The sequence below is a fragment of the Dermacentor variabilis genome, chromosome 3 (assembly GCF_050947875.1).
Source record: "Dermacentor variabilis isolate Ectoservices chromosome 3, ASM5094787v1, whole genome shotgun sequence".
In the NCBI taxonomy this organism is placed as follows: domain Eukaryota; kingdom Metazoa; phylum Arthropoda; class Arachnida; order Ixodida; family Ixodidae; genus Dermacentor; species Dermacentor variabilis.
Window position 1 is genome coordinate 119,217,810 of NC_134570.1, and position 27,044 is coordinate 119,244,853.

Below are 27,044 nucleotides of genomic sequence, written 5' to 3' on the forward strand. Positions count from 1 at the left end.
ATTCACATGTTTGAGACGCTACTCTACATACTAATGTGATCAAATACATGAAGAAGCTTTGGTCACATATTGAAGATTGTTAAGTGGTACAGCCCTAAAGCTTCTCATTATGTGACACATCGTATTGTTGACAATAAATGGGGAATGAAGCATGAGCAGTATAAGAGAAAACCGACACAACGGAGGTCTTTTATTGAACCATTTATTATTAAAAAAAATTCTGGGGTTTCATGTGTCAGGACCACAATATGGTTATGAGGAACACCGTAGCGGGGACCTGCGGAATAATTTTTACAACCTGGGATTCTTTAAGGTGCACCCAGCCCGCGGTACATGGACGTTCTTGCATTTCGCCTGTATCGAAATAAGGCCGTCGTAGCCGGGATATGATCCTTCATCCTTAGCAGGCTTAGCAGGCGCAACGCCGAATCCACTGCATCACCTGGGTGGGTCTAATTATTATGTCAAAGATTAGTTGTACCGCTAGGTATAACAGTGCTGGCTGGTCCTTCCAGGTTTTTCATTACAGGATTTGTGTTCGCGTTTCTTCAACGAAATGCAGACAGAACTGAGGAGGCCGATGGTCGGAATAAACTGTGTTTCTCTCTCATTTATGTGGCTGAAGGAGAAAGGAACGCAAAAGTAAAGAGAGAGGGTAAAGATGATAAGAACGTAGCATGAAGTATGTACATTTGCATACATCCCATGTGCGTAGTGCATCACAAAGCACGCGCATGTGCTAAGCGGCGCTAGAGATTCACAGCAAAGTACAAGGTTGGACCACAGACGAGACGTGTTGCTTCCTCGATTCAGATTTCCCGCTTCAATTACCTCCTCGAGTGCGCCGCTACAGCACGGAAGCTGCGCTCAAGCACTAATCTCAGAGGAAACAGCACGTGGTGAAATTGTCAAGAGCGGTGTTTCTGGTTGCCTTGTGCTTTGATTGTGATTCCACGTCCATAAAATTTTCCGCTATAAAATAAGGGCTATCTACTGCAGTTTTGTGCCCTAATGAAAGTAGTTACAGATGCTTTGTGAGATTCCTTCTGGAAGCTGACATGTCTGACATATAGGGTGATTTTTGCTGTACCTATCTTATCAATGTACCAGCGGGTAAAATGACTTTTAAGAGACCATTTTGAGTCTGGCATTTATAGGGTCCATTGATTGGCGTCCATCTTCCGTTCATGAACGTCTGTGTTAAGTTAAGAATGCGCAATTAGAATATGGTGTACAACTTTGCAGGCGTCGAAGTACCTCAGGTAGGACGTGACGATATGCCTTCTTCGGATCCAACCGAGACCACGAACCGGGCAGGTAACATGCTTCCTCCGAACACCAATCCAACCCAGACCAGGGACCTCAGAGGAAGCAGTCCCGCGGAGAGCAGTCGTGGCATGGACGCTGAGGCACCGACGTGCCGCATCTGCTACCACGGAACAGTCAGCGCCGATGAGGAACACGGACCTTTGTGGTCCCCTTGCTCTTGAAGGGGCTTGATCGGCTTGGCCCACGAGCTATGCCTGGAGAAGTGGCTCCGAAAAAAGGACACTAACCATTGCGATGTCTGTCTGCAGTGCTTTTCCGTGCACCACAAGCCTGTGGTACCCGAGTCCGTTTCGAAAGCAGATTTTTGTGGCAAGGTGCACTTCAGTTGTGGAAGGTACAGGCCAATGGTATTAAGTCGATAGCAGGAAACTAGCGCTAAATGCATGTCACTAGCAAGCACGTTATAGTTAGCAGCAATTGGTAGCGCAGCGCACGCGTAATGAGGTGGCTGAGGGTTTGGCTCCCACCGGTGACAAGTTATCTTTTCGTCCAGTTGGACTTCCTTGTTCTTGATTGTCTTTAACTATTCCCTTTCAAGTGAAGCTAATTTCCCCGATGCTTTTCATGGCTTCATTGTCTGCTGGCTTTATGTGGTCATGATGGACCAAATCGAGCCCCTCGGTTCCCCTTCTTCTCTCGTTTAGTACAGTTAGCGTCTTTCATCCGTCGGTTGGTCCGTCCTCCATACGTGCGTCAGATATATTATTTGGTCAGTCGTTGTCCTTTTTTGCAGAAAAGGCTGGTCAAGGTGGCTCACGGCCTGCAGTAAGAATTTAGCTAGGTCAGTTATTGCTCCATCTTGCAGGAGCAGTCCGAAGATGTATACGACTGCTGTTTTATTTGACGCGCCCACCAGTTATGTCAATTATGGTCATAGAGAGGCAAGACAACGTGACCATTATGCCACTTTAACTTCCATGTCGAATATGTAGTATTGCCTCGCCATCTTCTTCAGTCGTCATTGAGTTCGACGAAATCAATATGGCTTAATTATTGCTTGCAGTGTATATATCTGGTAGGAAGCAAAAGTTATATAACGATGCAACGCATACCTGGTATGCTTTTGTCCTTAGGCAGCCATCTCGAGCACCAAATAGCAAGGCACAGCCCTTGGGTTATCGCACGTATTCCCTTCTAATTTCTTTCTTTTCGTTCTTGCAAATCTTAGTGGTTCTTTTTGTTTCCATTCCTCGCATCCAATTATCCGTCTCTGTTTCGCAGTTTCTTTGTGATGACTCCTGGTTGTCTATCTACAGTTTCATTCACCCAGAACATGGATGCCAACTTTCTTGACCTCTTCCTCCATTCTCTGTTCACGCTTTTCTAGTACAGATATTTGTGCACTTCAGCTGCCAGTTCTTTTTAATCCATGTTGCTGAGCCTTTCTGTTAAACTAATTTTGCTCTGTGCTTCTCTGACTTCTAAAGAGAGCCAACCGATGTCAATCTGCACAGCCTCATTTAGTTTTTTGCCGTAGCCTCCCGAAGCTAACCGGCCCAGTTATCTTTGGTTACCTCCCAACCATGCCAAGATATCCAATTTTAAGCACAGCATGGCATTTGCGAATGTTAGCGCTGGCACCGTTACTCCTTTCCAGATTCCATTTACCAGCTCGTATTTATTGTGGCCCCACAGTGTTCTGTGTTTCTTTACTGCACTATTCTGCTTCCTCTTTATTTTGAGATTATCTTTATGGGTGCTTGAGTAAGCCGTTCCTTCATTTATATATAAGCCGATTTATTTACATTGCTTGACCATATTCAAGCAATATAAGCACCTCGGCGATCGCTGAGGCATTTATATACCGCAGCTCGCCGTCGACGCCGGGCGCACAGTTGAGATCATTCTCGAGAAAACGGCCCCGATGACCCTGTAGAGCGTGGAACCGAAAATGGAGTTCCCATGGAGCCGCTCCTCGAGTTTCAGCTGTGACTGTACTGCGTTTGCCGAGCAGGCGTGTGACTTCTTTAAATGCGTAAGAATTTGTATGCCTACTCAACGAGGAAACGGGATGCCCGTCCGTCCGCCACGTAAGACGAAGCGCGGCAGCAGTAGCGACCGAATTGACGTTCATGCTGCTTCTCGCTTCAGCTCGAACTAAGCGGCCTCCACACACCGCACAGAAAGCTATCAGCACTCATTGTACTCTGTCCCCATCGCAGATTGCTTTCAAGATAAGGCCCGCGCGGCCGTCACATACGCAGGCTCCGCCGCAGTACGGTTGATCACGGTTAATAATGACTCGGCGGGGATGGATAAGGTGCTAAAGAGAGGCGACGGCTTACAGTGATAGGAACGTCAAGCCTGGCGCCGCCAAGTGCAGTAGTTTGCTTGCGTGTCCCATTCACCTTGCGTCGTCATCCACAGCGGTGCGTGTCGGCGCAGCGCTGTCGTTTACGCTGGTCGGATCAAGTTTGATAACAATGCTAATGACACCGCGCTTGGTGGAAATGTGGTAGTGCCACGGCTGTTAGGCATACATAGACAACTCCCAGAGGAGTTCCTGCGCGAATCTTTATAAGCTTATTAGAAGACTTTAGGGGAGTCTTTTACTCGCTTTGCTACGAAGCCCTCATTCTATATTTAGGTCATTTGAACTTCATTCTACGTTTCAAATAAATAGATAAGAAAAATTAGACGCAGAATCTCTTGTGGTATGTATCTAAAGTGTGCGTAAGCATTTGCTACTAAATACCCACTGTTTTTCGTCGTGTGTTGCTATGTTCGGTATAATTGCGAGAAACACCGTGAAAGAATCTTGAAATGGAGAAGCGCCGTTGCAGTACCGAAATGTTAACTGACATCAGTATGAGACGACGAAGAATAGGGGAGTAGTAACAATCTTCACTCATGTTTAGAGAACCCCCAGAGGATGTAAACGTGAGTTGAAATGAGAGAGATTCTGCAAATGAAGCAAATATATACAGCATTCATTATGTACAGTCACTATTGATAAAGACTATCGAACATATTCTCATCTAATGTTATGTTTGTCATTTCGGCCGACATCGAAGTAACGAAAGAGCGAGTATTATTTCTTTTTGACAAGCAAGAACTTGTATTTTTTCCTCCAAGACACGTAAGAAATTCTAATCTAACATTTCCCTAATCACATTCGAAGTATCGAATTACATTAGGTTCGAGCGGTTTTACAAGAAAGAAAACAATATTATCATTTGCATAAGGACGTGATCGCGATGCATTAGAGGAGGAAAGAACCCACGAACGCATAAGTTTTCGTAGAAAAATTTCTAAAAGAGTATCCTCACTAATAATTTTAGACTTTCGTTGTACTATTCTAAAACATTTAGATTACGTTTGCATGTGTGATCTCAGGTATATACGAATAAAACATCCCAGACGAGACTGGAGTCTCTTATACATGTCCTCGAGAAACTACATGGCCTATGTGCACGCCTGTGTATAATGAACGCTTTGCAATGCTCTAGGTTTGCTAACCAAGAAAAAGGCACAGCAGCGTTGCTTTAGACAAAGAATAAGGCTCCACTGATCATTTACCTTAAAATTGACTATATTGTTATGTTTGGCCCTCCTACACTTCTTTTTCCGCGGGGAAAAGAATGTAATTAAGCAAATGATCCAAATCCGGGCGTGTTTTCTGAGCCAAACCCACAGTCTGATTATGAGGCGCGACGTAGTGCGCGACCGCGGCATAATTCGGAGAACCGCAGTTTATTTAACGTGCATTTAAATCGTGGTACCCGAGAGCACTCACATATACCCCTCCCGCCGTACCGAATGCGGCCCTTGATTTAAACAGTGAAATGCCGTTATCACGGGCTTCAATACATTAAAAAAATGACGCACAAGTTCTTCGGCAATACAAATTTATTTTTTCAGTGCTTTATGCTTGTGTGAACATCAGCTTTATATTTTAAGCATGTGGTTCTTGCTGATGCTCTCGAGCACATTTTATCCGGAAGCGAAGTACCTGAAGTAATCAATAGTTTTCAGGACGTAATTCACGCCTTTCGGAAATTTCGGGAAAGCACATCTCTGCAATGAAACAAAAAATTAGGTCAAAAATCTTCGAAGCAGCGTAAGATTGACAGAAATGAAGTTGATCTCACCTGCAAGGCATCCGCAAAAGAATCAATATTGATATTGTACTTTTCTGTCCATGTCTGGAAAAGCAGATAAGGACACATAAAACGATAAATGTATCAATATTTCAACATAATACTAACTTTCTCCGGATAACAATAAGCAGCCTTCAATGAGGCTATTCTGAATTTCATATGAACAAGACTCTTTGCAATAAACATTTCCTATATTTGGGTGCTACATCAAAAGGAAACTAAAAGATGTTGCTTAAAAAAGCATGTATCACTTTTTGTCAATGCCGCAATTTTACGGGTCATTTTGCGCTGTTCTGTCGAATCTTCGCCAAAGTCCCATGGTACGTATGAGCGACAATGTGTCCTTGCATCAGCAACGACGCAAAAGCGGGTAAACGTGCTCAAAAATAATTGATTCGCCATCGCGGCCCTGCGTAGGTGAGTGTCCAGTGAATCTGCAGAACACCACCGCTATATCTGCAGGAGGCATGGGCAATGTTTTATTGCTTTTGAGCAAAGGCGGTACTGGTAGTTTAGGGTAATGGTAACAATGGGAGTAATGCTAATTCTGACTGCATGCCGCCGCCCAAAGCGGCCCTGCAACAACATTGAAATCGGAATCGGTTGGTAGGCTGGTAATTTTATGTACGAAAGGGTAGAGACGTCGCTTGCGCGTCGCAAGCTGCCGTCGCCACGGCAGCTTGCGCAGTAGTAATCTTTAGCAGGAAACGTAAGCGGAGAGCAGTTCGAAATTCGCATTGTTATAAGGAGCACCTTATCAGTTTTGTGTTCGGAAACTTGATTTGTGCTCAGTCTTTATTGAAACGTTTGCTGAAACGTAAGTGTAACCTTCAGTGAAACGTATTACAAAGATGCATGCACTGTTCGCTTCGCTCTGTTGAGTGCGTAAAGCCCCTGCCTTGTGGGAGTACGAGCCACTGCTCCTGGCCGGTCCCTGCCGCCGGGATCGGCCCACATTTTTTGCTAACGAACCCGAAGTAGAAAAATGCTGAACACTAAGAAGCTAACAGCTTGGCTGTAAAATATGGATACACGGAAGAAAACACCGTGGATGGGTATAAACGCTATTTGTTGTGGGGCGGGCTAGTCATAAAATAATAAATGTATAAGGACAGCCTGGTGTTCCTGTTTTGGGGACGTAATTTTTTCGGCGCAAACGACGAAGAAAAGATTCGGTGATCAGTCGACTCGTTTCTTTCTTTCATTTTCATTTTTGCGCTGTTTTAATGATTTAAGAATGTGGACGATATACTATATTATACCGGTTACAAAAATATAAACTCAGGCTCTCTAACTATAGCGTCAATGCGTTGAGCACATCGGATATTGTGGGAGTGCTTGGTACACGTTCCTTTTAAAGCTAAGCTCTAACGCGCCCGTTGCTGCTGCGAGCGTCGGCATCGGCGGCGTATCGGAGCGAATAACTGTAGCGAAAGGTGAAAGCGCGAACGCGAAACGGAAGCTGAAATACGCGAGCCGCGAACAGCGGAGACCAGTGAGGGCGGCCCCTTCAGTAACGTGTGCGCGGGAAATAGTTGTCATGCGACCTCCGACTGCTCGAAGCGTACTCGTGTCTGGTCTCCGCCGAACCGCTCGCTTCGTACTATCATGTGCTGGCGTGAGCTCTTGCTCGCACATATTTCGATTGCCACGGTTAGCGATTCTTTTCTAATATGATTGTATGGACGACACGAATTGTGTGGTACTTTGTGTTAGCCAGCGGCACCAGCGATTACAGTGGAACCTTCAACGAGTCGTGTTTAAAAGTCGACGCGCTTAACCCGCAGATCGGACTTTCGACGATTTCCGATTCTGCTACATGTCTCTATCAAATTCTTTGCGTCGGTATATCGCCAAATGAAAATGCGCATGGAGATGCGGTCAATTTCGCATTGGGGGAGTATCGTAGTCGTCAATAAATATTTTTTAAACTATTTCTTATTTCGCTATCTACCCCTACGCAGGAGTCCTGTGCCATCGAGTGTAAGTAATCCAACTCGATAGCCCCATGGAACTTGAAGGGATGGGTATGCTTCTCATGCAGCAGACGTAAAAGAACATGGAACAAAAAATACGTCCTTGGCTGCTCGTTCTAAGGTTGTTGAGGACAGCCGGGCGCGGAACTCGATATAGATGTGGCATTCAATTTCTTGTTATTGTCTGACGGACTTTTGGGGTGTTACGTGCTAAGCCACGATTTCATTATGAGGGAGCTGCAGTGGGGGACTCCGGATTAATTGTGACCACTAGCTGATCTTCAAGTGACCCGAATGCGTGGGACGCCGGCGCTCATGCATTTCGCCCCCATGTATATGCGGCCGCCGCGGCCGGGATTTCATTGCGCGACCTCGTGTTTATCAGCGCAACACTATAGCGGCTAAACCAACGCGGCGGGTGTGTTATTTACTTTCGTCGCAGTAAAATGCCTTGCTAAAACCAATTCGCCAAGCTTTCTCATTGAATTTGGAGAAACACACCGGTAAGCGGACCCACTCGAAGTAGTCAGAAACGACGAATTATCGAACTTGCTCGATAAAGCACCGTTTCTATGGATACGTAGCACAAAACATTCCCCTATATAGCTAAATATCTGCTGGTTAATTGCCACCAGAACCGGAGCTTGAGCAAGCCATAAACGGACAGAGGCCTCTAATAAATCATGGAGAGGTTTGCTTGGCATAGCATGCTTAGCAAGCAAGGCGCATTCTACTTCTTTGTGTTGTGTTCGATCGCATTGACATAAACCTGAAGGCACTTTCGTTTCTGTCGGTGTTCTAGTTCGGTGGTAGGCTCCAATCGTTCACAGTAGCTCTTTACATGTTCATGGCCATGTTACTGAGGCAAGTATAGCGTACCTTTGTTGTTGTAAATCGCGACACAGTAGGACTAAAGAGGCTGTTGCATGTGCGCATGGTCGTAACCAGGTGAGCCCCCCCCTCCCAGTCTGTACCTGTTCCACTCAAGAGTTGGCAATCTTACAGAGAGCTACTAGTTTTCTAGAAATTATAATTCCAATACGGCGTAACGCTCAATTATTGAAAAACAAAGCATAGGGTTTCAAGTTGTGGACTGTACACTAGAGGCGTGTCTATAGATTGTTGCAGGTAAAAGTATTTTTATTTTTGTATTCTTCTCACAGGGAAAACAAACGTGGCTGCTTGGCTCAACTTGTACGTGCACTCGCCGGCGACTTTGTAGATCTCCGTGGTAGCCTGCGAGACAGACGTAAAGTGCTGGTCAGACCCTACGTATGTGAAAATAAAAAAATAATATATAAAAAATAAACTGTGCCCGAACCCTTTTCCCGATGACTGTCGATAGGTAATGCGTTAGCAATGATGCTCTATAGCCCCAGAATGCAGTGCCACTATCGAAATGAGTCTGTGTAAGGCGTGCACTGCAGTGGAACTCCGTTTTGCGCTTCTTTAAAAAGTAATGCCAGTTCCGCGGAAGGAAACCTGTCGAAAAGTGGAGTTGGTGGTCGTTATCTCAAGTTTGAACTCGTGTTTAGCGCGATGTTCATGAAAGCCTTTTGTCTTGTTGTGGCCGTTTTGCTAGATTGGAGCTTCGCTTCCGGATACCCCACGCTCTTCAGTTGCGTGAGGTTGTGATCAAACCAGTCTTTCGCAGACCTTGCAGCTGTGGGAGCAGTGTGGCATCCAGCGCGTTATTCAGACAGAACAATATCGATTACAGCAACGAATGTATACAATATATATCTTGTAGCACACTACTACGCCCCACTATGGTCCGGTCACAAAAGATGACGGCGACAAGCCCAGCACGCTGACGGTGCTCGAGCAGTGGAATCAGTGGAATAGCTCTTTTACCTGATTCAGCGGGATCGGCTAACATATAAATTTACCAGGCACCATAGTTTGTCTGTTTTTTTTTCACAAATTGGCGACTCCGAACTTCGTGCGATCGCTCCTAGCTCCAGCTGCCTCAGCCGATTCGCTGGGCCTATCACCGCCAGGAGCTAGAGGCCCGCTGTCATTGCAGAGCGCATTCTATCCGGTTAGCCGTGGCCTCGGATTCTTCCGATTAAGTACAGCCGTTGGCGCCACTACCCGGCGAACCCAAGGTCTGCGCCCTCAAGAGCCCGGAATTCTGGTCGTTGGAATGGGAACTTGGAAAGCGACTTCGGCGTTACCGAGTTCGATTACCTCGGCCATCGCGTCCACTTGCGCGTCATTCGTCCACTCCCGACCCGCGTCAAAGCCATCCGTGAGTTTCCTCAGCCATGCGCCACCAGGCAACTGCACGAAATTCTTCACCTTGCCAACTATTAGCGCCTCTTCATTCTGTAGCATCTACACAACCTTCTGTCGAGCCTCCAGACACCGAATACTCCCGTGGCCTAGATGCGACGCCGATGACCGAGCGTTTACAGGCACCAAAGTAGCCATTGCCGGTGTGACGCTCCTCGTGTCATCAACTGCCATGGTTGACGTGGACACCACTGTCGGTTCAGTCTTGAAGATGTTCGTTTCTAGTGCTTGGCAGCGCATCGCCTTTTCCAAAAATTTTTGCACCCTCTGAGCGCCGCTGGAGCACGTTCGGCGCCGAGAACTGCCCGCGATCTGCTTGGATGTAAAATATTTTTGATATTTTCGCGAGCGATACTCCTTCCATGTCCTTGCCAACCATAAACCACTGATATCAGCACTCACGGTCGAGGAGTTCTCTCTGAACCGTCCATCGGCACCCTCCGTGCGAGGAATCTCTCTGGACTGACATCTCTGCTCGGCCTCCTACTCTTGAAGTTGCGGGTTAACTTGCCTATGCTGGCGCTTGACTTGGGATGATTTTTCTTGAAAGTGGCCAATGGCTTGTCTCCACTGGTGCTTTGCTTGCACTTCTTGTTCTCGATCCTCGGCCGTAGTGGCCTCCCCCCGCACGGCGCTTTGCTTGCGCTTCTCGCTTTCAAAGCTCGGGATTTGCGCGACGTCGGCGCTGCTGCTCTCGCTCAAGCTCTTGCTGCCGATCGCGCCGAGTAGAATCCGTGGCGTTAAAGGGCGCGCGCCGGCGAATCACCTGCTCCTATACCACTCTCCTGCCCCTCTTATGGCATATCACCGATAGTGGGTTTGCGCCATTATCTTGCCTCCCTGCCGCCACCATGATGCCTGCCCTTCGCCTCCGAAATGCATGGAGCGCCGGTGCGTGCACACTTTGAGAAACGCGTCATGCGGTAACAGGACTTCTCTCTCGCGCTTCCTTTTAGTCACGCTGCGCCATCTGGTAGCACTGCTGCGAAGCATGCGCGATGGCCTACAAGGGGAGAAGTACACTGCGCTGGTGGCTGCGATTGCTGAGATTTGTTCGCTTGATGGCCGCACATTCAGTGGCACATACTTAGTGACCCCCGTTGGTTTACAAGATACCGCTGTCGTGCGGTGCTCGTTTCGTGGGCCATAGAGGCAGACGTCTTGACGACCGCCAAAAGGAACAGGAGAACCTTATTAGCGATGTCAATGATGGCTTTTTAGCGCAGCACTGCTAGTCATGCACACGTTTACCAATAAAATTATAGACGCAGGGGTGACCGCACCCTAATTATCGCAGAAGCTGTGCAGATATCACATGAGCACGGCTCGTCCTTGAGCAACGTGTCACTGTCCTTTATGCCACAAGGAAATGAGCTTCCTGGGAAGTACTGGTATTTAGGTTAAGCGACAACATTGCTCTATAACGTTTTGTAACTTCCCTGTATCATCGTTTCGATAAACAGACTTGGTTGTTTTTGTTTCATTACACACTTTACATCGGTCTTTTCTCATAATAAATTGTAGTTGCTGGAAGCACTCATTATTGTCTGCCTCTCCTTCCGTAATTCCATTACTTCGCGCTATGTTTATTCACCACAATAATTAAGCTCACCTGGTTACTCTTTCACATAATTGTGTTCCGGTAATTTACAAACGTCTTTTATCTTCTCTCCTTTTCCTTATCACATTTGTCCCCTTACCCCATGTCCATGCGCACAGTATAGCCAACTGGAGTATTAATGTTGTTAACCTCTCTGCCTTTTACCTCTTGTACATTTTCTCTCTCTCTCTCATGACTTCAATGAGGAAAAGTTCTAAAAGCTTTTTCTGGATGGTAAGTTATGCATTACACTGAAATAGAAAGATAGGTTTCCGTTCCCTTTATAGGAGTAGTTGACGATCAAGCATAACTAGGGTACTGGTATTGTAACGGACACAACAGAAGAGATGTCTTTAAATATGTGGAAACTTTATACTTTCGTTCTACCACAGGATAGCACACTGGTGTAAGAGTCACCGTTTAACACTCACGTTGCTAGCGTCCTCCCCCACAGAGTAGCAAAGGCGCCATGCAGCGCATATCCTGTCTATTTCCTATAGTTGGAGAAACACAAATTGCGTATAATTAAAGGAAAAGCAATTTCCAACATGTCATTGGAAAATAGAAATATAATATAGATGTATCGATCATTGAGCTAATAGTTTTGTACTTCAAGGGTGATCCCTGAAAAAAAATGTTGCAGTTTAGCCCGAAACGCGAAGCCCCGATTGCTACAGAAAATTAATGGATGTGGGCATATGGGATGTGGGATGTGGGCACGATGTGGGCATAGTAGTTTTAGCAGCCGCATAAACTTGTAATCATTCGCTTACTAACCAATATAACAACGATAGAATGTGTAAGCGTAACTCAACTTGGGCGCAGGACGAATAAATACACCCTCAGAAGAAAAGGAGGAAATGAGGTATTGAGGTTACTCCTTTAGGGGAGGAACTGATTTGCCACAACGATTCCTCCCTTTACGGGGTAAATGCGAGGAGAGGAAATGTTACTCCCCAGGCGGTTACTCCAACGACGACTAACAGTTGCCCTTTTCCGATGCTCTTCAAGGGAGTAATGGTCATTCTTTCCGATGCTCCGCAAAGGTACAATTAATGAAATTAGGCATTTATACACTGATAAAAAATTACTAAGCTGAAAAAAAGAAACGTAAGGTACCCGAAAGCAAGATTCAAACACACGCCGTCACGCTCACAAATCAGGTACTCTAACCACTTCACCACGGCGGGTAAGTTGGCAGGATAGAATATTCAGAGAAGGTAAAGTTTCGGAACGCAGGTGCGGCTATGTAGAAGCGACTCGGCATTTTCTGAATGCTATGCGGGGAGAGTCTAGCGTTGAGTGTACTTCAACCATAAGCGACTGCAAGAGGAAACCTGCCCGTTATTCATAGGGTGATGGGATATTGAGACAAGGTGAAGCTTCAAAACGCAGGTGCGGCAATGTAGAAGCAACTCGGTGTTTTGTGTATGCCATGCAGGGAGAGTCTAACGTTGAGTGTACTTCAACCATAAGCGACTGCAACAGTAAAAAAATGCCCGCTATTCATAGGGTGATAGGATATAGAGACACGGTAAAGCTTCGGAACGCAGGTGCGGCAATGTACAAGCGACTCGGCGTTTTGCGTATGCTATGCGGGGAGACTCTAACGTTGAGTGTACTTCAACCTTAAGCAACTGCAAGAGGGAATCTGCCCGTTATTCACAGGGTGATAGGATATTGAGACAAGGTAAAGCTTCGGAACGCAGGTGCGGCAATGTAGAAGCGACTCGGCATTTTGTTTATGCTATGCGACCAGAGTATAACGTTGAGTGTACTTCAACCATAAGCGAATGCAAGAGGCAATCTGCCCGTTATCCACACGGTAATAGGATATTGAGACAATGTAAAGGTTCGGAACGCAGGTGCGGCAATATACAAGCGACTCGGCATTTTGTGTTTGCTATGTGGCGAGACTCTAACGTTGAGTGTACTTCTACCATAAGCGACTGCAAGAGGGAATATGCCCGTTATTCACAGGGTTATAGGATATTGAGACAAGACAAAGCTTCGGAACGCAGATGCGGCAATGTACAAGCGACTCGGCATATTGTGTTTGCTATGCGCGGAGAGTCTATCGTTGAATGTACTTCAACCATAAGCGACTGCAACATGAAAAAATGTCCGTTACTCACAGGGAATGAATGAATGAATGTGTGGTTTTTATTGGCGCAAGGGTCAGGTATGGCCAAAGAGCGCCATGCAAGTGTTAGTGATTTCGCAGTGGAGTTATGAATTCTGTGAAGTTGATGTGACGTGGCTGTAAAGGGGCCTAAAATATCTGTAAAGTGCGTAAAATGTACGTGTAATAAAATTATGGCGATGACAAATGACGTGCACTATGAGCAGTAAGGTGCATTGCAAAATAATGATACGATATTAAAAAATGCACAGGTTTCTAAGATTAACTAAAGCACCATGGCCTCGTTAGAGCCCTTGAGACACAATGGCCTGGAGGCATGTGCTATGTAGAACAACTATCACAGCGGCATCCTCTGGAGGGAGGATGCGCTACGAATTTATTGGGCTCATAACATGCAGGACAACCTCATTTAAAAAATTGAGGACTGCTTTGGTATCGAAACATGGTTCTTAACCAAGAAACATAACTGGGTGAAGAGGTATGCAATAACGATATGCAAGAGGAAAATGCTTCTTTTTTTCAGGTTCGGCTTTGCGACACTCCAAGAGGACGTGGAGGACGGTCAGCCTCTCACCACATCGACCACAGGTTGGCGGTTCATTTCCAGTAAGAAGAAAATTGTGTGTACCAAATGTGTGCCCTATTCTGAGGCGGCAGAATAGGACATCTGTTCGCCGTGATTTTGATGGGGAGGGCCAAAAACCTAGCTGTGGCTTTATAACGTGCAGTTTATTGTCTATTTATGCGTTCCACATGCGTTGCCAGTGTTGTCGCAGTTTCTTACGCAAGAAAGGCTTCAGATCTGTGACCAGGACAGCAGTTGCAGAAGAACTGTTTAGTGATGTGAGTGATGTGGCCATTTTATCAGCCAGTACATTACCCTCGATACCTCTATGGCCAGGTACCCAGCATAATACTACATGTATATGTGATATATAAATACTGCGTAAGAGGGAGTAAAATTCAATGAATACACGATTTTTAAGCTTTTGTAATGAAATTAACGCTTTTACGAGGCTTAGCGAGTCTGTGTATACAATTGCTCTGTCGAGTTTTAATTTCTGTATATGTCTTACTGCAGACAGTACTGCATAAGCTTCTGCGGTGAAGATACTTGTTTGCGGGTTCAGTAAGTCAGATATAGAAAGAGAGGGACCAACAGCAGCATAAGATACACCAGCATGTGACTTTGACGCGTCTGTGTAGAATTCGGAGCAGCTGTACTTGGATTGAAGTTCACGGAAATGCATAACAGTTTCGATGTCAGGTGCGTGTTTTGTGACCTCTACAAAGGATACGTCACAGTCTATCACTTGCCACTCCCAGGGCGGTAATAGCTTAGCTGGAGGCATTAGGCGATGCTCCAGAACAGGGACATGCATTTCTGTGCTAAGTGCTTTTGCACGCAGTGAGAAAGGAAATCTCATAGAGGGTTTATTATGATAAAGTGTTTGACACGTTATGTCGTTAACCGTTTTGAGACACGGATGTTCTTTATTGGAGCGCACATTGAGAAAATAGGTAAAGCTGATGTATGTTCTCTGGAAATGTAGTGACCACTCGTCTGACTCTGCATATAGACTTTCCACTGGGCTTGTTCTAAATGCGCCAGTGGCCAGTCGCATACCTAGATGATGAACGGGGTCTAACATTTTTAGCCCACTCAGTGCAGCAGAGTGATATACTACGGCACCATAATCCAACCGTGATCTAACGAGGGTCTTGTAAAGATTCAACAGGCACTTCCTGTCGCTACCCCATGCAGTGTGGGATAGAACTTTCAGTAAGTTCATGGTTTTTAGACATTTTGCTTTAAGACATTTTAACGCGATAGCGTTAAGGAGCTCGTGTCGCAGAAAAGCCGGTGTCGGCGTCCGCGGCGTTGGCCGTGAGCGATAAATCACGGCAGGCACTTCATAAATAAAAAGCAACTTCCAAGACGGGCTGGGTGGGAATCGAACCAGGGTCTCCGGAGTGTGAGACGGAGCCGCTACCACTCAGCCACGAGTTCGATGCTTGAAAGTGGTACAAAAGCGCTTCTAGTGAATGCGGTGTTGCATTAGAAACGTGCCGTAGAAAGTTATACTGCGGTGTATATCGGTAATTATGAGCATGTAACTTACACAAGTCGCATTTACACGAGTAGCGAAGTACGTTTCCGATACACTTCTTCTGTGCTTACCGCACACGCAGAGCCATCTTGCGGCAAACACGGAAGACCCCCTCCTCTCAGTGTACGGCGCTACCCCGACAGATGGCGCGCCACGCGCGCATTGGGGCTGTGCGCGGACCGGTGCCAGGCGCGTCGCGGCCCCGACTCCCTCTCCCCTGACGACGCTTCGCCGTGCTCCCACACGGGTTGCAGAATCAAGCGCCGTTCCTTTCTTTACATTACTATCTACCTATCTCTCTGCCCGTGCCGATGACGACGTTTGGCTGGCGTAGATCGTTTCCCCCTCCGAGACGCCGAGTTCTTTGGTTCGTTCCGTTTGCTCAGGCGCACGTTTCGTTGCCGCTCCGAACGCTGCGTTGCTCGACGCTCAGCGCGTGATAGGTGGGCGCAAAGTCCGATGCGGGGCGCCTCGTAAGTGATCGCTGCGCCGTAGTGCATTGTCTTACACCCCTTGGCGGGTCGACGGGAAGCTGTCGCGTTCCACTCTTGAAGGCGAAGCTTAAGCGTCCTCCAATTTTATGTGTGAAATGAAGGTGAGCCTGGAGTCAAGGATAACACCTAGAAATTTGTGTTCTTTGTTAACAGGAATTTGTTTTCCACCCAGTTCTACACGGCATAATAAATGGCTGGGGGGCAGTGAAAAACGGAGTGTATTCATCTTAACGATAAAAAGAGTGCAGCTAAGCAGGCCTCCCTGGGGTACACCAGTTTCCTGTGTAAAAGGACGTGACAGTGCATTACCGACTTTTACACGGAAGGTACGGTTTGACAAATAGCTTTCAATTATGTTCAGAATATTTCGACGGATGCCCGTTTCCGACAGGTCTCGCAAGAACCCGTAACGCCATGCCATGTCATACGCTTTTTCCATGTCAAGGAAGATCGATAGGAAATACTGTTTATGTATAAATGCATCGCGGATATTTCCTTCAATGCGCACAAGGTGATCGATTGTGGACCGCCCTTCTCTAAAGCCACACTGAAAGGGATCGAGCATATTGCTGAGTTCACGACATATTGTTCACGACATATTGTTCCACGAGCATATTGCTGAGATCCCGACTTAATCATCCCGCATCCTAGTTCGCAACATACCTCTATGAGCATATATTACTACAAACACATGTCGGTCCTTAACTGTTTTTACTAATGCATACACGTCGTTTGAGACAGATTCCAAAAGCTAAATTAACATTTCCGGCAAAACTCCTCTCATAATTGATTTCGGTAGTTAATTCGAGCAGCAAAGAAACAATGTCGCGACATAATGTAATACTGCCGCATAAACGCGTCATCTACGAGGCGTTCGCGTAACCTGGCTCCTCTCTTTGGCTTCTCCATGGACACACTGCGCCATCTAACGGCACCGCCAAAAAGTGTTCGCGTAGCACATGTGTGAATATATGTTTAGACAAGATTGTCTAACGTGGTTGCTGTTCAGCCCAACACCGGAGAAGATTTAAATTGTTAGTGGATATCTATCTATCTATCTATCTATCTATCTATCTATCTATCTATCTATCTATCTATCTATCTATCTATCTATCTATCTATCTATCTGTCTATCTGTCTGTCTGTCTGTCTGTCTATCTATCTGTCTGTCTGTCTGTCTGTCTGTCTGTCTGTCTTTCTGTCTGTCTGTCTGTCTGTCTGTCTGTCTGTCTGTCTGTCTGTCTGTCTTGAACCGTTTGCCTGCCAACTTGTGACGCTGGGAAATCTGTGAGCTAATGGGTAAATCATCAGGCTGCTCTGCTAACGGAACCGGGCTCGAAGCCAGCTACCACAACATCTTGGGTCACTCCGTATGTGACATTGGGTACGTCCCACTCATAAGATAGCCTGTATATGCCGCTGCTTATGTGGCGCCCTTCAGTGAACCTCTTTGATGCCAGCATGGGTATCTAATTACGTGAAACTGGTTATGCCCCCGACTTCAACGCCACCTTGCGTCACAGGGTGTGGGCCGGGTATTACTGTAACAATTTTTAAGATTTATCCCGGGGCTACCGTATAGGCCCGTGTAAGGGCCGCACTTTTTCAAAGTTCTGACAACGACCTTACAAGGGACTGAACCTTTTGGTCGAAATGGTGCATCTGCAACCGGCGCGCGTACACAACCCGGATCCCCAGGCGTACCATTTCTTCAGAGGTCAACGCGCATCTCTCGCTACCTAGTAGAGGCACGCGGAAGTACGGAGCGCGCGAAAAATTCGCTGATGCGTGCGCGTGGCATCGGTGTACCGAACGCGATTACTTGTCCTTTGCGTTTACAACAAAATTTTGGTTTGTCAACATCGAGGTGTGGCCCTTACACGAATCTATAACGATATACACCTTGAAGCGCACTACTACGCCCCACTATGTTTCGGTCACAAAATATGACGGCGACACGCCCAGCACGCTGACGGTGCTCGCGCAGTGGAATCAGGGGAATTAGGCTTCTACCTGAGTGAGCGGGATTGGCTAAAATATAATTTGTGGATACCAGGCACCAGCGTCTTTCTGGTATTTCTTTTTCCATAAATTGGTGACTCTGGTCTTCTCGTCATCGCTCTCAGCTCCAGGTTCCTCGGGAGCTTCGCTGGATCTACCGCCGCAAGGAGCTCGAGCCCCACCGTCTTCGCAGTCCGTCTTCTGTCCAGTCAACCGTGGCTTCGGATCATTGCGATCAAGTAAAGCCGTTAGCGCCACTACCCCGCGAACCGGAGCTCTCCGCTTTCAAGCGCCTGGAATTCTGGTTGTTGTAGTCGGAACTTCAGTTAATTACCGTGGAACCCTTGGTCCGTCATCCCTGTCTCAGTTCACAGTTGAGCATAACCGACCACGTCGTTGGAGAGCTTCAACCTCCTGCTAATTCGACTGTTCACGGTGTTTTAGGCTCCCCGCCCGTCGACCACCACAATAGGGGTCGACCGCCCGTCGAGCCCCTATAACCACCTTAACGCGACAATAATCCAGCGCGTTATTCCAACGGAACAGTATCGATTACAGCAACTTACAATAGAAGAGCTCGGCGACCGCAAACCTACCAATTTGTTGCGTCACATCCAAGCTTTGCCTGGAGAACCGGCTCCTTCATCTGAGAGCGCATTTCTCCGGGAACTTTTCCTGCAGTGCCTTGCACCGCAGGGGCGCATGATCCTGAACGCGTGTTCATTCTTGACGTTCGAATTTCTGGCCCAGTTAGCCGACGAGATTATGTATGTCAGTTTTCCGTCCGTGGCCCGAGTTCATCACCCCCCTGACCCTCTGCCCCACGGCGCAGCCGCTGGCGACAGCTATGCGCACTACCTTGAAGCTAACGAGGAACTCACACGGCAAGTACCCCGACTCGCATCTAAAGTCGCTGCCATCCGAACACGCCAGTCGCGTTTTTCGACGCGACCTTGCCATCTTAGCCCCGGTCACTCTGAATGCCTTTCTTCTCCTCCCGTTACGCTTTGCTCGTTCCACCGTCGTTATGGCTCTCGGGCGAACCAGTGCAGCCATCCCTGCTCTTACGCGGGAAACGGCTGGTCTGAAGACTGACGGTGATCGCTGTTCCCGGCTCTACATGCAGTCGCCTTATCCAAGTCGGTGACCGTGTCCCCAGAGTGCACGATCTCGTCGACGCTGGCGCAAATATTTCCGTCCTTCCGCCTACGTTGGCTGAGCGCCGGCATCCTCCCGACTCGACTCTTCTCGCAGCCATCAACGTATCGACCATCCGGACCTACGGACAAAAGTCGGTGACTCTTGACGTCGGCGTCAGACGTACCTTTCGCTGGATCTTTTTCATCGCGGCTGTGCGCCAGCCCATCAGCTGAGCCGAATTTCTTAGGCACAACAAGCTCATCGTCGACGTGTGGCACAGCTACATATTGGACTCCAGGACGAGATTAACCGTCCAAGGACCGTCCTCCACCGCTTCCGCCCTCCACCACTACCGTCCTCCACCGCTACCGTCCTCCCCTGCTTCCGCTTCTCCAGGGGCACCTCGCCGATCTGAATGCTTATTCAGCCTTCGTTGCTGAGTTCCCGGATGTCTTTCAAGCCACCGCTTTCAGTCCTCGGTCGCTCCCAGCGTGACACGTCCTATAAAACGACTGGCCCTCCCGTGTTTGCCCGAGCTGATCATCTCGCGCCGGATCGTCTAGATGTCGCCAAAGAGTAGTTTGAACACATGCTTGACGTTGGCTTCATTCGTCCCCTCTACCAGTCCTCCGGCCTCGCCACTCCATATGGTTGACAGGAAGACCTATGACGGGCGCCCCTGTGGCAATTACCGTCCTCTCAACAAGGCCGCTGTCCTGTACCGGTGCCTTATACCCCACATTCAGGAATTTACGTCTGCACTGCACGGCAGCACCACTTGTAACAAGGTCGACCTGGTGAAAGCCTATCACCAGATTCGTATGGAACACGTATTTCAAAGGCCACGGTTATTATACCCTTCGTCCTGTTCGAATATCTGCGCATGCCTTTCGGCCTTCGTAATACGGCCCAGACCTTTCAGCTTTTCGTTACCTAGATATTACGTGGCTTGACGTGCTCATTTGCCTATCTTGACGTATCGTCGTCTACAGCGCCACCGCCAAAGTACGCGAGGTCAATCTACGTCGAGCACTTGCAAGTCTCAGCAAGATTGGTCTTGTCGTTAACGGTCCAAAGAGCGAGTTTGGTGTTACCGAGTTGGATTTTGTCGGCCATCCCGTCAACGCGCACGGCAATCGTCCACTCTCGACCCGTGTCACAGCAATCCGTGAGTTTCCTCAGCCATCCACAACCAGACAACTGCGAGAAATTTTTCGCCTTGTCAACTATTAGCGCCTCTTCATTCTGCAGCCTCTAGACAACCTTCTCTCGGGCCTCAAGACACCGAATACTCCTGTGGCCTGGATGCGACACCGCTAACCGCGCGTTTATAGGCATCAAAGAAGTCATTGTTATGCGACGCTCCTCATACAATCATCTGTCATGGTTTTCGTGGACACCACTGTCGGTACAGTCTTGCAGGAGTTCGTTGCTGGTGCTTGGCAGCCAATCGCTTTCTTTTCTAGAAATCTAGCGCGCCCTGAGCACCGCTGGAGCACGTTCGGCCGAGAGCTGCCCGGCATCTATTTGGCTGTAAAATATTTCGACATTTTCTCGAGGGACACTTCTTCCATGTCCTTGCCGAGCATAAACCATGCACTGATTTCTGCCCTAGCATCCACACCACCCCCTACGCCCCTCCGGAAAATTCAACAGCTCGCCTACATTTCTGAATTCACCAGCGACATTCGTCACGTAAGCGGAAAATCCGACGCCATTGCCGACGCACTTTCTCACGCTGCCGCTCGTGAAATGAACCACGGCCGACCGCTCATCGACTTTACGACCATGGCTACAGCTCGGAGTGTCGCGGCCGAGCTACAGCTGCTTCGCACGAGCGGCATCTCTCTGGTATTTGAGGATATATATCTTGCTTCCTCCCTACGAGGTGCCCCTCGTTTATGATACGTCGACCGGACGTCCGCGTCATTAGGCCAAGGTTACCAGATCGCTCGAACCACAGGTAGCCAAAAGTGAAACTTTTGGGTAGCCCAAAAGTAGCGAAGAAGGTTTGTCTTTTTGTGAAGGAATATTTAAGCATATTGAATTAATTGTCGGCGGGAATACCTACATAGTTTTTCTACGCATGACCACGCATGACCTCCGTGCGCATCTTCACAGAAGCCATGCGGCACGGAAAACAGATGTTGCACAGCGGCAAGAAGTGCAGAAACGCAGGCATGCAGGCAAATTCTTGATAAGGCAAATGCAGTCTTCATTGTAAATGCATTGTTTTATTTTTCCAAGAGCACCAAAAGATCACTAAAAGAACAACACACAAATAGCAACGCGCAATAAACACGTTAAGCAATGGCATGCATTCCGGCGTTCAGTATTATTAGTTGCAGCTCATGATAATTTGCGCTTAACACCACACAATGCACTAAACGAAAAACTACAAGAAATTGCAAAACAAAGTCTAGCACAATAGATGGCGGTTGGTAGAAAATCTAGTACGATAAATCGACACAAAGAAGTATTCTATGATTAAGCATCACGAGCTTATGGCGAAGTGGAAGTGCTTGGTCCGTACAAGATATCAGAGCTGAAATGGGACGGAAATTCCTGGCCCGGTTTAAAATCCTTGAAGCAGACACCGTTCCTGGCCAGGCCAATGTTCAGGTGAAGGAGCGCTCGTCTCGTTAGACATTCAATTTCAAAGGTCGGTTTTAATGAGCGAGACCTGGCTGTACACTCGTTCGACGGCGGCATTTGATACGAGTAGAGATAGAAAAGACAGGAGGGAACGGATGGCTGTGGTTGCTGTGCGGCAACCCCAGAGCATATGTTCTACGTTGGCGTTGGAGCACAGGCAATTTGGGCAGGAAGGGTCCGAGCAAATTGCCACGGAGGCGCCATGCGGCAGGCAGGAAATTCGGCAAATTTCCATTAGGTTCAGCTCCGTGTTCTTCCTTCGTTGTGGCGCCGAGTTCACCCGCGACGCACCTTCAACGTGAGCTAAAAGCATCTCAAGCTTAAAACGTGGGACGCCGAAAGTTCACATGTGGAGACAGCAACAGTCTGTGTTCGCTGGCGCGCACGCGCGGGTAGCGTTGGTTCGCGGATGGAGATGTATTTCCTGAGGCCACGTTTCTTAATTAAAATCATCAAAAGGCTGCGATCCTTGACCTTTTGATGTGCATATGTGTTCTCTAACATATAACTTGCAAATTTTGATTTTGTACCAGACGCGCTCAATTTTCTTAACCTGCTGTCGTCTGCATTTTGATTCCAGCGTCTTTCATTTGTGCTTAACTATTTCTACTTTTTTTACACAGGAAAAAGATGTAGCCCTAAAATAGCCACATAACCAAAAATAAAATTGTGATGCCAACTCAGACATAAAGAAGCCCAATTTGGCTATAATTAGCGCAATCTGGCAACCCTGGCCCTCGCCCACACCGCCGGGCCGTCTTTGATGGTCTCCATTTTTTGCTCGTCCTGGCGTTCGCGCAACACAGTGACTCGTCACTTATCGTTATGTGTGACCAAGCATCCCTGTAGACGTCCGTAGCTGGTCAAGCGCATGCCTCAACTGCCACCAATCTGAAGTGCATCTCCACACTGCGACTTCTCTTGGCACATTACCGTCCCCGAACGCGCGATTCAACCATCTGTACTTCAATAGTGTTGGGGTCCTTCGTCACTGCGGGAGCCATCGCTACCTGTTAACCTGCATAGAGGGGTTCATCAGATGGCTTGATGCGATGCCCCTCTTGGACATGAACGGTGGAATCAATAGTTGGAGGATTCACCATACTCTGAATTAGCCACTACAGTGTCCCTTCCAACATTACTATTGACCCCGGTCGTCAATTCGACTCAACATTCGACTCAATATCTCGGCTACTCGGCGTCAATCACATCAAAACGACTTCTTGACACTAGATATACAATGGGGTCATCGAACGCTTTCACCGTGAAGAATTCACTAATGGCTTCAATTTTTCCTACATCACGGATCGAGCTCCTTCCTTTCGTTATGCTTCGCATCCGCACCACTTCTCGCAGTGACTCTTCCATCAGCGCTGCCGAGTTTACGTTTGGCGCCACTCTGCGAGTCCGGGGGGAATTCTTCGACAACTTGCCCACCGTACGCGCTAACGTTTACGACTACGCCTACCCTCTACGCAGTGCTATGCGTAATGCCTTTCCCTCAGGAAAACGACGTCCTTCCCGGCGTGTATACGTCAACCCTATCCTTGAAAACTGCACGCACGTCTCTGTGCGCCTGTATAACGCTGTACGTCGACTCTTACGGCCACCGCATGATAGTCCGTACAACGCACTGAAGCGTGCACCTAAATACTTTCTATTGCTGATCAGCGGCTGGGAAGATACGGTCTCTGTCCACCGTGTAAAGCCTGCCTACTTGGCCTCGTAGATTAAGCCACTCCTGCTGTTACACTCCCTCCCCACCACTCCAGTCATACTCGCCGCGTGCGATTCGCACTACCGCCATTCGCACTTCGCCACTCGTCCAGATCACGGCTTCCTTGCTAGAAGCGGGGATTGTAGCGAATGTATTCCGAGAAATTCCTCTTTAACCAAGGGCCTCATGTCGACTTTGCCAAGCGGCGCTGAATAACGCGGCATGTCCAGACGGAAGCACGAGAGTGGAGCCCGGCTGGCTACACACCTCATATATGACGCGTCCCTGTGGTGGCCATACTTTGTTTCACTACTTTACTTTATTGTTAATCGCACTAACGACGACATTCATTGCGGACATTGGTTCTGCGGGCATTTTTTTGGTGATGAAGAAAGGAATATGCCCAGTATGCCAAGTAAGTGTAACTAAGGTTCCATGAAGAACGGCGTCCACGCTGTTGCAAAGACTTGGCGATATTAGCTGACGTGAAAAAAGTTCATTAATGTCCGGTACATATCGAGGATCGACTTGTCATTTGCCAAGTTGGCATCAAACAGGTTATTTGAACAGCAGCACAAACCTTGTGCCACATATTCGGTAAACCAATTTGTTCGGTCGGTAGGTTTCGAAGTCTTTTCCACTCAGCAAAGCACAGCGATATGCTGTCCCTTGGCCAATGGGCTACACATGAACCAGGTTGGCCGGAAAACGGTTTGAGATATACATAGTAAGATCCCGAAAAGTCCGTTAAGTACGAAAAAAATGCCAATCTTTTAAAAAAGAGCTTCACATGACAGCTAGCTTCTTTTTGTTGCCCCTGTGGCACTATATTGCACAGAAAAAATTGGTAGGACCGATCTCATCATGACCGCCGACGATAATGCGTTTAGCATTGAATCACTATAGCGACGGAAGGTATTGCCACTGTATAAAGGACATATGTATGGGGCATGTGCTCTAGCGTGGCTACTGGCTCCAGCTTCGGGTGGATGAATTGATGCTACGAGCGTCCATTTTCGACATGATAATTTCTGCCGATTGACTCAATTTTCTCGCCATTCGAATTATTCCCCTCGTCTCCCTTGAGGGACCCCCACGCTGCATGCTTTACCGCCTTTCGTGCCGAATCTTGCACTTGGGTCTCTCTAATGCTAGCACCAAGCGTTTCAAAGAACGTGCCTGCAGGAGAAGGCCGATACGCACAAAACCTAAAAAAAATTTAAAATTCTACATGTTAAATTACAACGTTTTAAAACGCAATAAATGTCGAACAGGCTCAAGTCGTGACACTCGTTCGCACGTGTTCAAAAATGTGGCTACGGCTGACTGTCCAACAAGAGCAATATTCTCCGTATATATACATACATACTAAAAACACTAACAGCTAATGTCCTTGCCACGTACAACCTGCTATTACCTGCACATGATCGCATTTGCTGAAACACGTGGCCACAACAGGGCGCTCTGACTGTTCTACAAAAGCGAATACCCCGATACACACAAGCACATGCGCACACTTGAAGAATGGTAAAAAAATCGAATGGCTTATACCCTGGCCGCTTCCAACCTAGTATTTATAGGCTAGAAAAACCCCAGCACATCTAACAACATAAGCAAGTTCAAAGCACGCGGAAAAATCATGTTTTCGTCACCCCCACGGAGCACTTGAGGAACACGTCTGTCCGCCGCAGCTGCTCAATTCAAACTTCCCTACAAACACTCTGAGCGAACTAACAGCACGACTGCACACCCTATACGTCGCTTCTGCACAGCATGGCGCTGAGAAGCGTATATTGAATATAATGAGGCAGTCGGGCTCCTCTCTCGCGGCTCTTTCTGGACATGCTGCTCCATCTAGCAGCGCTGCCAAGACGTCCGCAAATAGCCTCACGTGCCGTAGCGTGCGGACGGTGAGGTATTGCCGGTCCCTTTGTGTTTTTCCATATTACCTCATATAATCATCCTTTGCTCGTTAGACAATCTGTTGCTTTTGGAGAAGCTGTTGACTTAATAGTTGCCAACATTTACAGTGTCATCAGAATAAAACCCTCACTCACTCCTTCTCTTGCCGCAAACAGGGGCGCAAGTGAGCGAAAGGCTCATCAAAGTGTGGCACACATCAGTGCATTCCTGGCGCAGTGGGAACGACGTTCATTGAAAAGCAGCACCTGCGCAGTGCGTCACTTGAAGGACATGTATGACCTAACAGATTTTCGACCAGACTGGTACCACCTCGTGATATGCTGCCTGTCTTTGCCACTTTCTGAAGTTCAGAACTAGCAGTTTTTCTGATGTGCATTGTGTGCACACCATGAATTGTAGGTCCTTTCTCGGGCATCGATATGGGATGTGCTGGCTAGTGGCTACAGGTCTCTGGCATATAGTATATATTCTACAGTATGCACGAACACAAAGAAAGGGGATAATTGTGGCACATTAGCCCGAAGCATCGGGCTGCTATCCTTGCGAAACCAATGTGAAGTGGCTTCGATTCTGCCGAGCACGGGAGAAATTTCAGCGGTTTCTCTGTGGTACGTTCGGCATGTCGAAATAATCTATCCTGAACTCAGTTGGTTGAAACGATGCTGAGCTCCTCTCCCACTGCACCGCTGCTACACGCTGTGCCGGCAATAGGCGCCGCCGCAAAGCCCTTTCTCGGATCCGGTTCTATTGCGCCGAGCATCTGAGAACATACGATATATTTTTTTACAATAGTGCGGCACATTCCCAAGACAATCACCTAGTAATCGATGTTGGCATCAAAGACCGTCTTTGAAGAGTATGACACACCTACTGGCACATAGGGAGAGACACAGTTCGGTATCAAAGAGATTCGTTGACGACTGAGTGCATATTCAGTGTATCAAGTCGGCATCGAAGAGGTTCGTTGATGAGCGGCACATGACAAGTGCAGCATTCCCTGTGGCTCTTGTCGGCATCAAATATGTTCGTTGGAGATCAGCACACAGGTACACATTTCCATGTACCTTGTGGCCTATGTTGGTCAGGCGCTTGGTTTGGAACCCCGTTCCCTGAGCACGGCAGCCCTGCGCGCTACCCATTTAGCCATGGACTATCCTGAGATCCAGGTTTGCATGAAAATGGTTAGAGACATAGATAAATACATAGATGGAAAGTACGTAAGGTACCCTAAGAACGATAATCGCATTAATACTTTGGACCACACACTTTAAGAAACAAGCGATGTCGTAATCCAGGAGCTTTGCCTTTAGCGTCTCCGAAACCTTCACATCCCGCTGCAAGTTTCCTGTGTTCGGTGGTGGTAAAGGCCAATAAATAGCAACAATATATTCCCTCTCGGTGGCTAGATGGGGGTTTACTATGGATACGTGAAATTTTAATGCTATTTCTAGGATATGCTTTATGTTCCTCCTTCCTTCATCAGTGGGGTGGGTGCCGTGAGAGGGAAAAATATTGTCTGTGGACAAGAGTTTTTGATTTTTGGCCTTGCAGGATAGCTTA

The 27,044-nt window shown here is 47.6% G+C and overlaps 1 protein-coding gene across 3 annotated transcripts in view; it reads right to left on the minus strand.

The window, feature by feature from the left end:
- Positions 1 to 5,170: 5,170 nt before the first annotated feature.
- The window catches only part of LOC142574133 (uncharacterized), a 34,019-nt gene continuing 12,145 nt past the window's right edge, over positions 5,171 to 27,044 (minus strand). The window contains exons 3-6 of one of the 3 annotated variants that reach the window (XM_075683293.1): positions 11,732 to 11,794; positions 8,567 to 8,641; positions 5,421 to 5,474; positions 5,171 to 5,346 (exon numbers count right to left, since the gene is read on the minus strand). In XM_075683293.1, coding sequence (XP_075539408.1) covers positions 5,263 to 5,346; positions 5,421 to 5,474; positions 8,567 to 8,641; positions 11,732 to 11,794 — 276 coding nt within the window. In that variant the 3' untranslated portion in view covers positions 5,171 to 5,262. The remainder of the gene's footprint in view (positions 5,347 to 5,420; positions 5,475 to 8,566; positions 8,642 to 11,731; positions 11,795 to 27,044) is intronic. The other 2 variants (XM_075683294.1, XM_075683295.1) reach the window with 2 other exon arrangements.